At 42.6% G+C, this 14,058-nt stretch overlaps 1 protein-coding gene across 1 annotated transcript; it reads right to left on the reverse strand.

Moving 5' to 3' along the window:
- Positions 1-352: 352 nt before the first annotated feature.
- On the reverse strand, positions 353-7,647 carry tbca (tubulin cofactor a). Its single transcript, XM_062484366.1, has 4 exons — positions 7,488-7,647; positions 3,946-4,051; positions 1,504-1,590; positions 353-683 (listed from the first exon to the last, which is right to left on the reverse strand). Exons 1-4 carry the CDS (start codon positions 7,538-7,540, stop codon positions 603-605), a joined length of 327 nt encoding a protein of 108 aa, XP_062340350.1. The 5' UTR covers positions 7,541-7,647; the 3' UTR covers positions 353-602.
- Positions 7,648-14,058: the final 6,411 nt, after the last annotated feature.

Consider the following 14,058-nt stretch of genomic DNA (forward strand, 5'->3'; position numbering starts at 1 on the left):
GATTAGCCTAAACAGATGTGACTTGCACTGTTAAGAGCATAATAGATATAGTGATAGGATGGTTTCCCATTTGTCTGTCAGCAAATGCTCTGAAACGCCCAACCAATACTTATATACAATCACAGGAATGGATGCTGGACATGACAGGCCATGTCAGATTTCATGTCAGTGTTTCATGTCAATGTGGGCTGCATGGATTCCAGTGACCAGTGGAGGTCAGTATCTTTGTAGTGTCAAATCATCATTCTTAGATCTCCTTGCTTACACTCTCCATCTCTCTATCTCTCTTTGTAAAAAAATAAAAAATAAAAAACAGATTCATTGAATGCTGTGAAAGAAGCCAGGACATATATTCCGTTGAATGTTTATTGGATACTTGTGGCATTGTTTACATCACAGAATCATGTCAAGACCAGTAGGCACATTGTTCTTAAACGTAAAAATAAATTATGACCCCCCCCACCCCTAAAAAAAAAACCTTTGGAAAACTAAAGAAATTAGGGGGAAAAAAAAGACTGAATGATTCTGTTTGTCTCTATGTTTTCAAACAAGCCCAGACGAATGGAATGGACATTAAAGAGGCGCATCTCACTGTGAGAACATCATCCTTCAAGCTTCACTGAGTCCAATATGGTTCTGGCCTCTACGTACTCCGCTGATTCGGCCAAGTCTTCCTCACTTTCCTGCAAGACACAACAGCAGGGAGAACCCCCGGAAAACACACATATTAGTATATCAATGTTCACATTTCCATCAGTTATAAGTCATATTTGTTATGGTTTTACTACAACAAAAAGTCTGTGTTTAGATATATTTTTTTTAGATGAAGACATACAACAAAGAACTAAAGATGTTTTTGTCATTGTTGTCCTGTCCCATTTGCCCATGTAGAAGACGACATTCAATTCAAACGAGGCCACATTAAAAGTACAAAATATATTATGAACCGTAAAATGATTCCCCTCAATAAAATCAACGTTATGTCAAGACGGCCTATGTTCTATTAATGTCCGGGAAGCATTAAGAGTCGAGGCAGAGCAGGAATTGTGTGGGTTTGACTGGGTCACACCTGTGCTAATAGAGGGCTAGTGGGTTCCTATAGTGGCCACAGTGGTGACAGCACTGCTAATGAACTGTGATGAGGCACTGTGTGTGTGCGAGTGTGTGTGTGTGTCTCCCAGTGGGTGATTGAGGGTGAGGGGGGGGGGGGGGGGGGGGGTAGAGCAAGGCAAGTCTACCCTTCCTGGGTTTCCTTCCATCTTTACCTCCCTTGTGCGCTTGCTTCTACACATCTCTGCAAAAGGTGACAGCTGCCCGACTTCTGCGCCGTTTTAATTCTGACGACCCTAAGGCATGCACGTCTGTGCGTGTGTGCGAGAGAGACGCTCTCCCCTCGTTCACGCGCCGGTTCTCATCGAGACACAAGCCTCGAGATATCGAAGCCCCCGCGCCCCGTGCTGATGAGCAGCGCGCGGTGGAGAAAGGTTCCGTAACACGACGTACCAGCAGCTGCTGTAGCTCGCCGTGGGCGATGGAGAGGCGACGCTGGCAGTCTGGGATCATCATTCTGGATTCCTGCAGCACCTCCAACTGGAAACACACACACACACACACAGAGCATTGCATCAGCATCATCCTGTACATAATATGTCATACACCCAGTCTACACCCAGTCTGGGTTCTGTTCAGGCATGGGACAGGGCAAATGAGTATTTACAACAACAACATAAATGTAAGTAATGGATGTGTGAGATTATCATCATAATATAATTAAGGGGCAGGTACAGTCATTTATTGCACTAGGTTAAAGGTCAGAGGTTCAGTTATTACTGTTGCGAAACATTTCTATAAAGATTGAACCAATTAATTCATTTTCATATCACAAGCTGTTGTGACATAACTTGCTCTCCACGTTGAAATGACTCTGGGTTCAACACAAGGGATTCACCATCTTAATCCAGCAACGTTCTGGTGGGGGCATTTGCAAATTCCTGCAGCATGCACCAGGCAGCCCCGCATATGCTTCGCGAAGGTTAACATGGCCAGACCTGCTGGTTGCGTGGAAAAAAAGTTCCTGAGGTTATTGATTGGGCGGAGCGTGGGGCTGCAGGGGATCTCCATGCCCAGGAGACCCACCGGGAGGAGCGGGGGCCCAGGCCGGGGCATGGTGATCAGGCGTAGAGAGGTATTACTATGCCTGGGGAGAGGTTGTGTTGGAGTCTGGGTTCCTTTCCCAGGCACAGCTAATGTGGAATTCCCTTGACTGGCACCCCGGAGAGCACAGAAGGCTCGGCTAACGCAGTCAGACACACCTAGCCCAGAACGCACACCGATCCTCGCACACCTCAGAGCCACAGCGCGTGTGTGTGTCAGGTGGCTGAGCGGTTAGGGAATCGGGCTAGTAATCTTAAGGTTGCCAGTTCGATTCTCGGCCGTGCAAAAATGACATTGTGTCCTTGGGCAAGGCACTTCCCCCTACTTGCCTCGGGGGGAATGTCCGTGTACTTACTGTAAGTCGCTCTGGATAAGAGTGTCTGCTAAATGACTAAATGTAAATGTGTGTCTGCACAAACACACACACGCACAGCGCTGCATGCGCAAACACAAACCCTAAAACTCAGAATACACAACAGAGGTAAACAGAGACAGACTGAAACAGATAACCAGGCAGTTGGTCAAAAAAAACAGCCAGGCAGGCAGGTAACACAGGTACATCACTGGTAGTCTGGGCCTGGGCTCCATTGAAACGAGGTGTTGACGAGGTGCAACAGAGTGATCAGGGCTGCTAAAACAGAGAAAGGTCAGCGTGCCCCTCCTCCTGCAGTGGAATGATCCCATCAGCGTGGGATAAAGATGACACTTAGAGCGTATTGATTCCATTAAAATAAAAACCTCTAATCCATCCTGCCTCCAACCTCTCATCTCCAACCATAATCCATCTGGCCTCCCCCAATCCCACCATTTAACATCCGCCTGGCCTCGGCACTTGTCTCGAAATGAACAAACGGAACAACTGGGCCAAAGCAAACATGGAGCATGAATGTTGATGCCTGTGAAAACTAAAACAAAAAGTGCCCCGCTGCTCGTTGGAAATGCAGGCGCTACACCGTCGGGTGCATTCAGAGGCGTTAGGAGCTGAAATCAACAAGCTTATCCAGGGGAGAGAGCAGGTCTCATCCTCGTAACACACAGGTGAAAAGGAACGGCCAGCAGAGCACAGATGCCAGCACACTTGTTTGCGGTTGGAGACCTTTTCAGCCTTCCTTCAATACACTGAGCAGTAAAAGACAGGAAGATGGAGGGAGGCGGGAGAGAGAGGAGGGGATGGGGGGGGGGGGAGGATATGGGCCAGTGATCTGTAAGCAGCTCTAAATTACCAGCATGTGTCAGTAATTATCAAACTCCTCCAAAGTTACATAATGTCATTAAATCTCATGGGCGAATTACAAAATCACTAACGATTCCTCTCTCGAAACCTAATTCTTCATAATCATCCCTATCTGACCTCATTACTGAAATATGGGGCTACTAAAATTGCGTTGCACTGTGAAATTCTCTCATCCTGTAGGCTTTCTTGGTGTCAGATCAGTGCTTTGTTTAAGTCCATCTACTGCCTTTGGAAGAAAAGATCCCTCACAAATATTTCTCCCAAAACATATTCTCCACCAAATAGAGAATCCCTATTTTAGTCCCCCACTAAGACTGTTTCCTGGTCTTCTCTGAGGGGTAAAGGTTTGAGAAATAAACAGTGTGGAACTTCGAACCCTGAAAGGAAAGTGAAGATGAATAACAACCCAGGACAATCGTTAATAAAAATGAAGACATTTTATTTAATGTTTATAAATCTTGTTCATGTAAAACCCCATTCCTAGACTTTAGCACACCCATCACTTTCCTAACCCTGGAACGGGTCTGCTTCCGCACTGCACTACTCGCTGTACCAACCTGTTTCCTGATGACATATTCACATCCTGCTTCGGCCTTTATCTTCTCCACCTTCTCCTCCTGGAGCGTGGCCTCCTTTGTGTACATCATCTTATCCTTCACCAGTCTGCAGACGCAAGGAGAACCAGACTAAATACAAATCATTGGCTTGTGGGCCGTAACACTTGTTTCATACTGTATTGTCCGATCAACATGCACCAGTCACGCAGACAAAACAGAGAGCCAAAAGCCCTGAGCACAGAGTAGACTATCCTGCCAAGAATAGCCATCTGTTCTCATTCTCCTCCATGCTGAGTGGTGGGAAAGAGGAAATGATGGCTTCGCACTGGTCCAGATGTGTTACTGGTTAGTTACTACCTCAGAAAAAAATAACTTTTTTTTTCTCTGTTGTATTTGCATTTTAAATCAACATCCACTCCTTGTCAGGTTGTAGAAAACAGCCGAGCTGTTAATATAGGTAACTAAAATAAACATCCTGCAGTTGTAGGCGTGTTTGGTCCTGCCTGCAGTTGTCAGCGGCGTGTATTGCCGATATAAATCTGCATCTGTGTGCTCTTTAGCTTAGGATGTGAGGCCTTCAGCTCCCGCCTGATCACCACACTGATCTGACTCCTAGCTCCATTTATCTGACACTTTTAGCCACATGCCCAATAGCGCAAACACACACACGCTTTCTCTCTCTCACACACACACACACACACACACACAACTAGCCCTTTCTAGGATTAATTGATCATCAATTTAGCCCCTAATTTAGACCAAGTCAGGTGGTAAATGGGCCACTTTTCCTTGATTGTTAGTGAAAATGGGCTTGAGTACATTGATAAATTTTGATTATTTATCAATTACGGGCCAAATGAAACTAAATCTATTAAATAAATTCCGACCCTGATTGGCATAATGGAGTTTGAAAATATCGCTATTGATAATGATTCTCGACTAATAGTCTTTTCCGGCTGCGCTTGCTTGTCGGAGGGACGACGCAAAATTCATTTTTCATAAAATCAGCTGCGTGCGCGTGAGTGAGTGATCCTTCATTAATCAGTCACATTACCGGAGACCCTTCCCTCGGCGTAGCGCGGCGCTTTGCTTAGCCTAAGAAGCCCACGGCACTCTGTCATCTTTTACGTCAATTACCGCTCATTTTAATACATTTCCATCAAGACGCTCTTAAACGGCGACCATATGCAACTGCAACTCCTCTCCCCTCCCTCTGGCTTTACACAGAATGAGTGATGTCACTGCTGGGATTATTTAGACCAAAAAAAGGGCAGCGAAGAGAGGAAGAGAGGGAGGAAGACGTCTTGAAGTAATTTGAATAAAACTGAAGGACAGTCTAATAACAAAATGTCCATTCCCTTCCTTCCAGTCCTGATGTTAATTTCTTATTTCTCTCAGACTGGGAGCGCTGTGTGAATCAGGGGTGGGGTCGTGGCTGGTTTTAAATAGACCTGCCACCACAAGCTTAATGGAAAAGGCAGCTCTCTGGAAAATAGAAAAAAAAGGGAATTAGAGCCAGCCGACACACACATTCGACCGCCTCCCCCAGCACTGTATTTTTGAGCCACGACGTAGCCTGTGCCAGGGCTCGAATGACAAAGGCAAATTACTGTTGTCATTTTATTAAGGGTATCCGCCTCGCTAGGACTGAGAGGCACTGACTGTAATGTGCAAAGCCACAGGAAAGAGGCCTTGCCGGGAGAACAGGCTCTGTTCCGTCTGTGCTCTCTGGAAAACAGACAGGGTTGGAGGGGACAACAGGAGGATGGAGACACGGGCTACATGCAGAGAGGGAGTGAGAGAGTGAGATGGACGTAAGGTAAAGAGACAGGTAGTTTCATCTGTCTAACAAAGGGTTGAAGTCTCTGCCACTGTCATGAGTCATGTGACCCGAATGGAAATAAACCCTCCCCTGTTTCTGGGTGACATTCCAGTTCCAAGAATTATAGATGAACTACTAATAGATCTATTAAACGATGGGGCGCATTGAAAATAAAGAAAAAACAGGGCTTTCTCCAGCTAGATGTGTTTGAAGTGCTTACTATGGGGCCTTTTTCACTGCTGCAGACCTTCCTGTGACATCACCCTCAGTGGGAAATTCAGCCACTGCCCTTAGCCACTCTCATCAGGGAGGCTGTTAGTAATCTGACCCTAATCAAAACACAATCAATACCACATTACGCAAAGGCCACACAAGGGTGGGGAACCAAGACGCTGGTGAAAGTCTCTCAAACAGATCCCACTCAGGCCTCCTTTTACATTTACAAAGTCCCGTTGTACATTACGATGCAATTTCTGAACAATTTATTTTATTTAAAAGAAATAGCATTTGATGGCCTTGCATACGGAGCGTACATGCAACAGTTCCTAAATAGTTATTTAGGAGGTTGTGGATAAATACATTTATGATGCCATGATTACATATAACTACAGAGAGAGAGAGAATACATCTATCCAATGCTTCTATGTCTAATAACAGATTAATCAAAAAAGTGCAGGATTTTGAATACAAAGAGCTGCTATAAACAAAATAAGACTGGTGATTAGGCTAAGATTCTAATCTTTGGCATCAATGTTTTGACATCCTTGTTTGCCGGACAGAACTGTGACAGGATTGATTGTATATAGTAAGTTATTGATATGCTACTGTTTGCAATAGCATCTTTGCCATTAAATATACATATTTACTACTTCCCAGAATAGCCATAGTAAACAAACATTAGACCTTGGACTACTGGCAATAAAGACATGTTTCGTACAATAAGAAAGTACCATACGTCACAAGGCCTACATCCTCCAACGTCGTTGGCTAACGTTAGGTAGCTGGCTAGCCATAAAATATATCAATGCCATAGACGCAAGTTCGCTAGTTAGCTTGCGCATATGTTGCTAACTTAAATTGGTATTTTCATTAACGTATAGTTAGCACGCGAAAAACGTGTACAAGCTGTCATGTTGCTGTCGGCTATGTAGCTGGTAGCCTAGCTAACCGTTTGATGTATTCAATCACAAGAAACTATGATGCAATCTGGCTAGCTGGCTAACAGTTAGCAGCATACAACTCTGAACCCCAGGTGAACAACGTGGCCAAGATGACATATTGCTGTCGGCTAGATAGCAGGGAGCTAACCATTTGATATCTTATAGTACAAGAAAATAGGTCAGCAATCTAGTTAGCTAGCTGGCTAACAGTTAGTCTAGTCAGCAGCATGCAACTCGCATTGTTAAGATAGCGGACAGCATCCAACTCCACTGGCCTAGGTGACGATGGTAACAACCCCAAAAGCAAGGCAGTGAGTTGGCAAACGCAACTGACCTTCTTTACTAGTGTGTGTGCCGCGATAAAAACTACAAAGAAAAGACCAAGCTGTACAGTGTTGAATTTCGAAAAATATTGCAACCGAGCTAGCTCTAGCCTAGCTGAAAATAAAGATAGGGATAAATCTAGCCTCGTTGTTTTTCTGTGGCTTTAACACACACTGCAGTAGGCTACATGATATGCTAGGCTATACTTTTAAAAAACAAAACAAAAGCAGACTTACCGTTTAACAATACCTGTTTTTATTTTAATTTGCCGTATTCTAGGATCCGCCATAATGACTAATGTCCAATTTTCAGACTGAAAGAGTGTTGCTATCAACGTTGCTAGCTACTTCGCACAATCTCAGACAGTTCCTGTTCTGGTACACGTGGTGTATCACGTGAGTGCGCGAGACTTCTGCTTCATCATGGTACTCAGTGCGCACTAGGAAGTACTGTGCACATTATCTGTTGTATTCTTCTCAAGACATTTAGATCTGATAGGCCAATATTGAGGAAATATCAATGGGATTCACTAATAAACTTCTGCAAGACAAGTATGAAAATGTGGTTTACCTCGAGAGTTGGCCAAGTTTTAATATCCATCTTATAAACACCATTCAAACAAATAGGAGCCTAATAGAATAATATTGGAATAAAGTTAATCTCACTGACATTTCACATATTAGGTAGCCTACGTATATCTCAAAGGGAAATTGCGGCGTTACAGAAGTGAAAATAAAAATAAATCAAAGTCAAACAACATAATCTGTGAGATGGAGAGAGACGTGGAGATGCAGTCTTATTTAGGCCTAACGCAAACATGATGTAGGCCTATCTTAACAGGCATACGTTACCTTCTATCGTTTCTAACCCTAAAGTGGTTCGATGTTTGAGGAGACATTCATCCAGCCTACTGCTTCTTAGATGTAAAAGGCAGCGTGGTCCATCGTTTTTACTCAGTGATTTAGGCTAAGTGATGTTGTAGCTAGTTGTGTCGAAGAGTGTTAGCCTAGAACAAAATGTTTGTTTTTGTTTTGCCTGATATAAAGTGCTGCTACGGCCAGGTGACATTTAACTCTATATAGCCTAGTTTCAACCTTATCCTATTCATTTTACTCGAAATGTTTATTAGTTAAGGCATGAACAAATGGCTGTGTATGTCACAGAGACAGCCTATTCAATACCAACAATCTGAATCTCTTTGTCTGCGTCTCCTATTGATTTGGGTTATCTATGAAAAATAATTTAATTTCGTTGCATTCTTCAAGGTCCCCTTGACTTGCATCACGAAGAAAAGCTTGTCAGCAAATGTTGTAGGCCTATTAGGCCGTGTTTATGCCTTGCCATGGCTTGGCAATGTTCTATTTAAATTAAAGTTCCAAGTTTGACAAAGAAATCTGGCTTGTAGACCTAATGACACATTCGTATAATTAACTTGAAAATGTTCAGTCGAAACACTCAATCAGTAGGTACCAGTTAAGAATGTAACACAAATCTTTTGATAAAGCAAGAACTGTCGTGATTTTAACCTCCGTGTGCATATAGGCTACGTAGTTAGGCTATATCCTTTTATCTAACCACGCCAGTTGCCTATAATGATAACAATTCTAACATTATCGTCACATGTTGCTAATTGTACACAACATTTAGACATAATATTTTCAGACCCTAAGCATCAATAGGCTATAACATGGCCAAAATAAACGCCAGACATCAGAAATGAGTCATGCCTCTCCGTCTATTCCATGTACTTTGAACAGTTGGACAGGTTCGCATGTAATGAGAGGGAACTAAATAACTGAAGGCTAATCAGGATATTTCTCTCTCTCTAATGAAATAAATAAATATAGATCTAATGAGTCGTCATTAACTTCTGTTCCACCAAGGCTATAGAGGTTAAAGTGAGGGTAAAGAATACGTATTCATTCTCCCCGCTACTGGAACGACCCAATGATGTAAGATTTTAGATTTGTCATGCATTAATGCGATTCATTATTTCCAAAAGGGACTCTAAAAAGCCGGTGATATTACCTTGTCTAATACATTTTACCTACACCCGCTGCCTTTACACTGATGCACTGAAGAAATTGAGCGCATGTTAGCTCATGCATTGGAGATGACAGTTTATTGAGGCCTGTGCTGATGCTTGTGCAAATAAGCGAATATAGAGGAAAATCCTTTAATTGGTATAGGTATTGGACTATTGTAATAGAACTGGGAAAAACCGGCGCCTTTCTCTCTAGCTTCGTGACCGTTGATTATTGGTATTTTCCGAGTTTTCCAAACTAATAAGTGGCACTATCAAGCATTTGGAAACGCTGGGAGACTACAGACGGCCTGCTAGACTTAATTGATATTGAGCGAGGCGCTGGTAGCCGCGGACGGGGCCACTGCTGGGTAATTTGCAGTTTAATCAGCGTTTGTAATGAGAGACGCTGATTAGCACGGGGTGGAAATAAAAGAGAGTTACAAGGAACGTCTGTCAGAGTCCGGTGATAATTCAGGACTAATTGTAATGATTAGAGCAAACTGGATGACTTTGGAGTTTTCTAATGCGTTGCTGTGTGTGTGTGTGTATGTCTGCGTGTGTGTGTGTGTGTGCATTAACTTATGGTTAACTTCATTACAATGGGACTATTGCTATTGTTTGCTACAGTTGTAGTGTACAGGACCATGGACAGCGGATCAAATCTTTTCTTTCTTTTTTTTTACACAAAGAATGTTCAATGCGTTTTCACCTCACATTGACCTTAACAGCAACATTTCATAACCACGGAGAGCGGTTCAATCATGTTTGCATGGGTTTGTAACTATTTACAAATTTGTTAACAAGCTAAAATAATGACCCACGTTTCACATACTGGTTTAATAGACGACTGTGTGTGCACGCGTGCCTGTATGTGTTTCGCATACTCTAGTACCCTATGGGGTACATAGGGTAATATTTGGTGAGAAGAGAACATGACTGACTCACGAAGATCTTATTATCAAACAAAGCAGCTAATTTATCTGAAAAATCGTTGATGGAGTCTGAGAGTGGAATGTATTCCATAAGACAGGCCTGGGTTACTGTTGGAATAGCAAATGTGAAATTAGTGAGAATGTGTGTTTGAACGTGGTCGGTCAATTAGCGGGAGAGAGGAAGGAGACGAGCAAATCAGCTGTAAGCTCGCGCACAAGGCGCATCTGCCCAGTACTGGCACCTGCTGTCGTTTATCTCCTGCTGTCTCCCTCCCGACTCCCCCTCTCTCTCCTCCTCGCGTGCTCTGATCCTCTCTCATTCACTCTGTCCCTACTTCAAAAAAGATAAAGTTGGAAATATGACAAATATATAATAGCATTTCTGACGGTCTACCTGCGATAAAAGGAAAATGGTTATTTAAATCCATCTGTTTTTAACAACAATGACGTGAAGCATAAAGCCGCTAACAACAATACTAATTTATTTAACAATGGCTACTCATGTTTATAATCTCAATATCAACCTACATATTATTTGTAAATATATACAAAGCCCCGTTTCGACTGTGCCTTTAATACGTCTGCAGTGACCTTCTACCATGAGGTCTGCCTCCACAACTGGTAGTGGAATCTGGACAGGCTAGAGCCCGGTCGATTCCGCTGCTAGAGGTTATCTATACGCGGTATTTTAATGTCAGGGAGTCGGGCCAAATTGATAGTGATAAATATTTGCCGGAAGATTAGGTGAGGGGAGTGTGTCAGGGGTGCTCTATCTCAGACCTGGAACCTCGCTAGAGCCGTCCTTCTCTGTGCCGGATTAGCCTCATCCATCCAGTGTCAATGGCTGTCTTGTTGAGAAAATCAGTGAGTAAACACGGTTGACAGAGAGGGGGGGGCCACTGATTACTCATACAAATAGACTGCAAACTCCGCCAGGACGAGTCTGCACGCGCCTCCCGAGATGTGTTTTTTTTCTCTCCCACTCTTTCCCTCCCCTCTCCTCCTTTTCTCGCATGTTGACAGCCCCCGCTGTCTCCAAGGGTTCCCCCTGTCCTGCTGTTCCCACTTTGTCCGCCATCAATCACTCCGCCATTGTGTCCTGGATGTTACATAGAGTCACTTAATATCCCCTCCTTCATCTCTATTCACTCCAAGAATGATTCTCCATAAGGGCCAAACACCTCGGTTAGGGGATGCACGAGGGGACTAGAGGGAAAGGAGTCGACACCAAAAACCTACAGAAGTCGAAAATGAGAGACAGAGAAAGATCTGTTGTATCACTTTGCTTATTTGACCAGACATGTGCATTACTGAGACGTACACTAACGGGAGGGACTGTAGCACGGGCCCTTCACGTCTCATGAAAATGAAACAGAGTAAATCACTATTTGACTCTATGGGGAGTTAGATTGAGGCATTCAGCTCTACAGACTCATTTATAAAGGAGGACATATAACCTAACAAAAATACATTTTATTTAGCTTAGTGACCAAAGGCCAAAGGATGGTAAAGAAGCCTGAAATATTAATGCATATAGGCGATGACATACCGGCATATTAATCTGTCGAAATAAGATATGCATATTGCATAATTTTTCCCTAGTTTAGAGAGTTTTTCAATGTACTTGTAATTGTTTCATTCTTCAAACAGACAACTAAGATTGGAACGGGTAACAATGCTCTATCCATGAATTACGGATGCGTTATTTATATGATCTCCAACCAAAATGTGACGTTGGCATGAATATTATAAAACCATTTGACCAGATAATTCACATATGAGTGTTAGATTTAATTTTATTGCTCAGATGTTATGTGAACGTTTACTATCATTGTTAGCTGAGTTTCATCCAAACCACTTAAGAATCAACTGATTTTTAATGTGTTTTTCGACAATAATAAAGATTTTGGTCAGCAATACCATGCAAATTTGACCCCATCTGTCGTATTGTCCTGATCTTAGTTGAAAATGTGTTTAGGCTATCTTTGTTTTATTATCTTTAGTCATTGTCTTTCTATACTTTATAATTTCAGAGGCGTTTATTTATTCGATGCACTAAAGTACAGCACGTTCACTTCTCACGCAAATAATTAATTCTGTCTTCAGGTAGAATAGCCTTTTAGAGTCGTTTTGCCCTCTGCGTAAAATGGAGACATCACCTTTCCAGCACGAGCCCCATATTTTATGAAGGTTCTCTGACAAATAGGCCTCCCTGCTACGCTTGGGTGGGCACCTTCATTCCGCACTTGGCTTGTTTACATAGCACCAGCACCATTTCCACGGATTAAACAAATCACTGCCCGAGGGGGACATCCATAATCCGCTAACGGGTCACCAAGAAGACAGTTATAAATGCTGGTGTCTGGCGTTAAGGGAAAATAGATGTCCGTGTCCAAAGATGACCTTCCTCCAAAATGTACCAAAACTGTCCTCTCAGTAAAAAGAGGGGCGGGATTGGAAGGACTGGGAGCAGTTGGCAAAATAGATTAAGGGACGCGGTGTTTACTTTAACTTGGTCTCATGTTCCAATTGCTGTGCTTCTAATAATAGCTCTTAATTTGAATAGCATGCTTCCAATGATAGGAAGAAATGTCTGGGAAAAATGAAACGGTTATAAAAAGGAAGTAGTGCCCATCATCTTTTATCAGCTATCAGTTTTATGACACATACCATGATAGCTGGAGACAATTTCCTACAAATAGAGGGACCGAAAAAAGAGATCACGAAAATATGGATTGGACCAATTTACTTCATCATTCCAAATTAGAACCTTATGAATTGTTCAAATTTGATAACAAGCACTCAATTCTCTTCGTTATGTAAGTTAAATTAGACTTCGATAAAAAATTGCAGGGGCATTCAGTGGCTCCTTGAATAAAATGTAATTTGTGAGAGAATTTGTTGTATCTGTCACAAATATTCCCAATTAGCGACAGTAATTATTTGATAGTTTCTGCAATTATGGCTTAAACGGATGCATTTGGAACTGTGTGGGACCATAATTGGCCTAAATGTGATATTTTGCATATTTGCATAATGAGGAAATTGGTAGAAAATTGTGTTCATTCATTTGTGAAAAATCCTATGAATTTTATGAATTTGAAAGGTCTGTTCCTGCAGTCTGTGACTTTCCTGACTGCTCCCAGAGGGATGGACTAAAAAGTAGGGCGCCGGAATCTTGCCAAGTGGAAGAGAAGAAGGAAAAGAGGAAAAGAAGAGAAGTGCACAGAGTGGAACGTGACATTCTTAACTCCTGAGAGGAAAACGCGCGTGTGGCTAATGTGAACTATGTGAACCGCGGGATTTTGTCTTTTCAAGCCAAGAATGTTCTGGAGCGTTTCTGGCCTCTCTGAGACCTATGACGCAAGTGGCGCGGGTTCGCCAGAATGCAACATTGGTGTAAGAGAAGTCTGGAAACGATGGTCGTCATGAAAGAACTTAATGGTCTTTAGGTACCTCAATTAGTCTACTTTATAACATACTGCGATGGATGACACCACCGTGAATGAGGCCATAGCAAGCGAAGTGTGGGTAATAGGCAATAAAGAATTTAATTTCAAGCATTTGCAAAACCACAGTATTTCTAGTTCAACTAAATTCTAAACTACCATGCTATTAACCCCGCTATAAGCATACTTTTCCAGTTTTGCATTAAGTGGCTTGTATCCTTTTTTAAACCAGTGTTCGAGTTTGAAAGAGCTTATTTTGTCAAAGAAAATGTGGGCAATATACTATAACCGATCGCCAAACAAGCAGAATGGTTAACATTGAATGTCTTATTCCAGCTTGCAATTACTATGAGCCAACATGTTCCTTGGCATGTCATCCATTTCAATTATTTACTGCAAG

The sequence above is a fragment of the Osmerus eperlanus genome, chromosome 18, assembly GCF_963692335.1.
Source record: "Osmerus eperlanus chromosome 18, fOsmEpe2.1, whole genome shotgun sequence".
NCBI classification, from domain to species: domain Eukaryota; kingdom Metazoa; phylum Chordata; class Actinopteri; order Osmeriformes; family Osmeridae; genus Osmerus; species Osmerus eperlanus.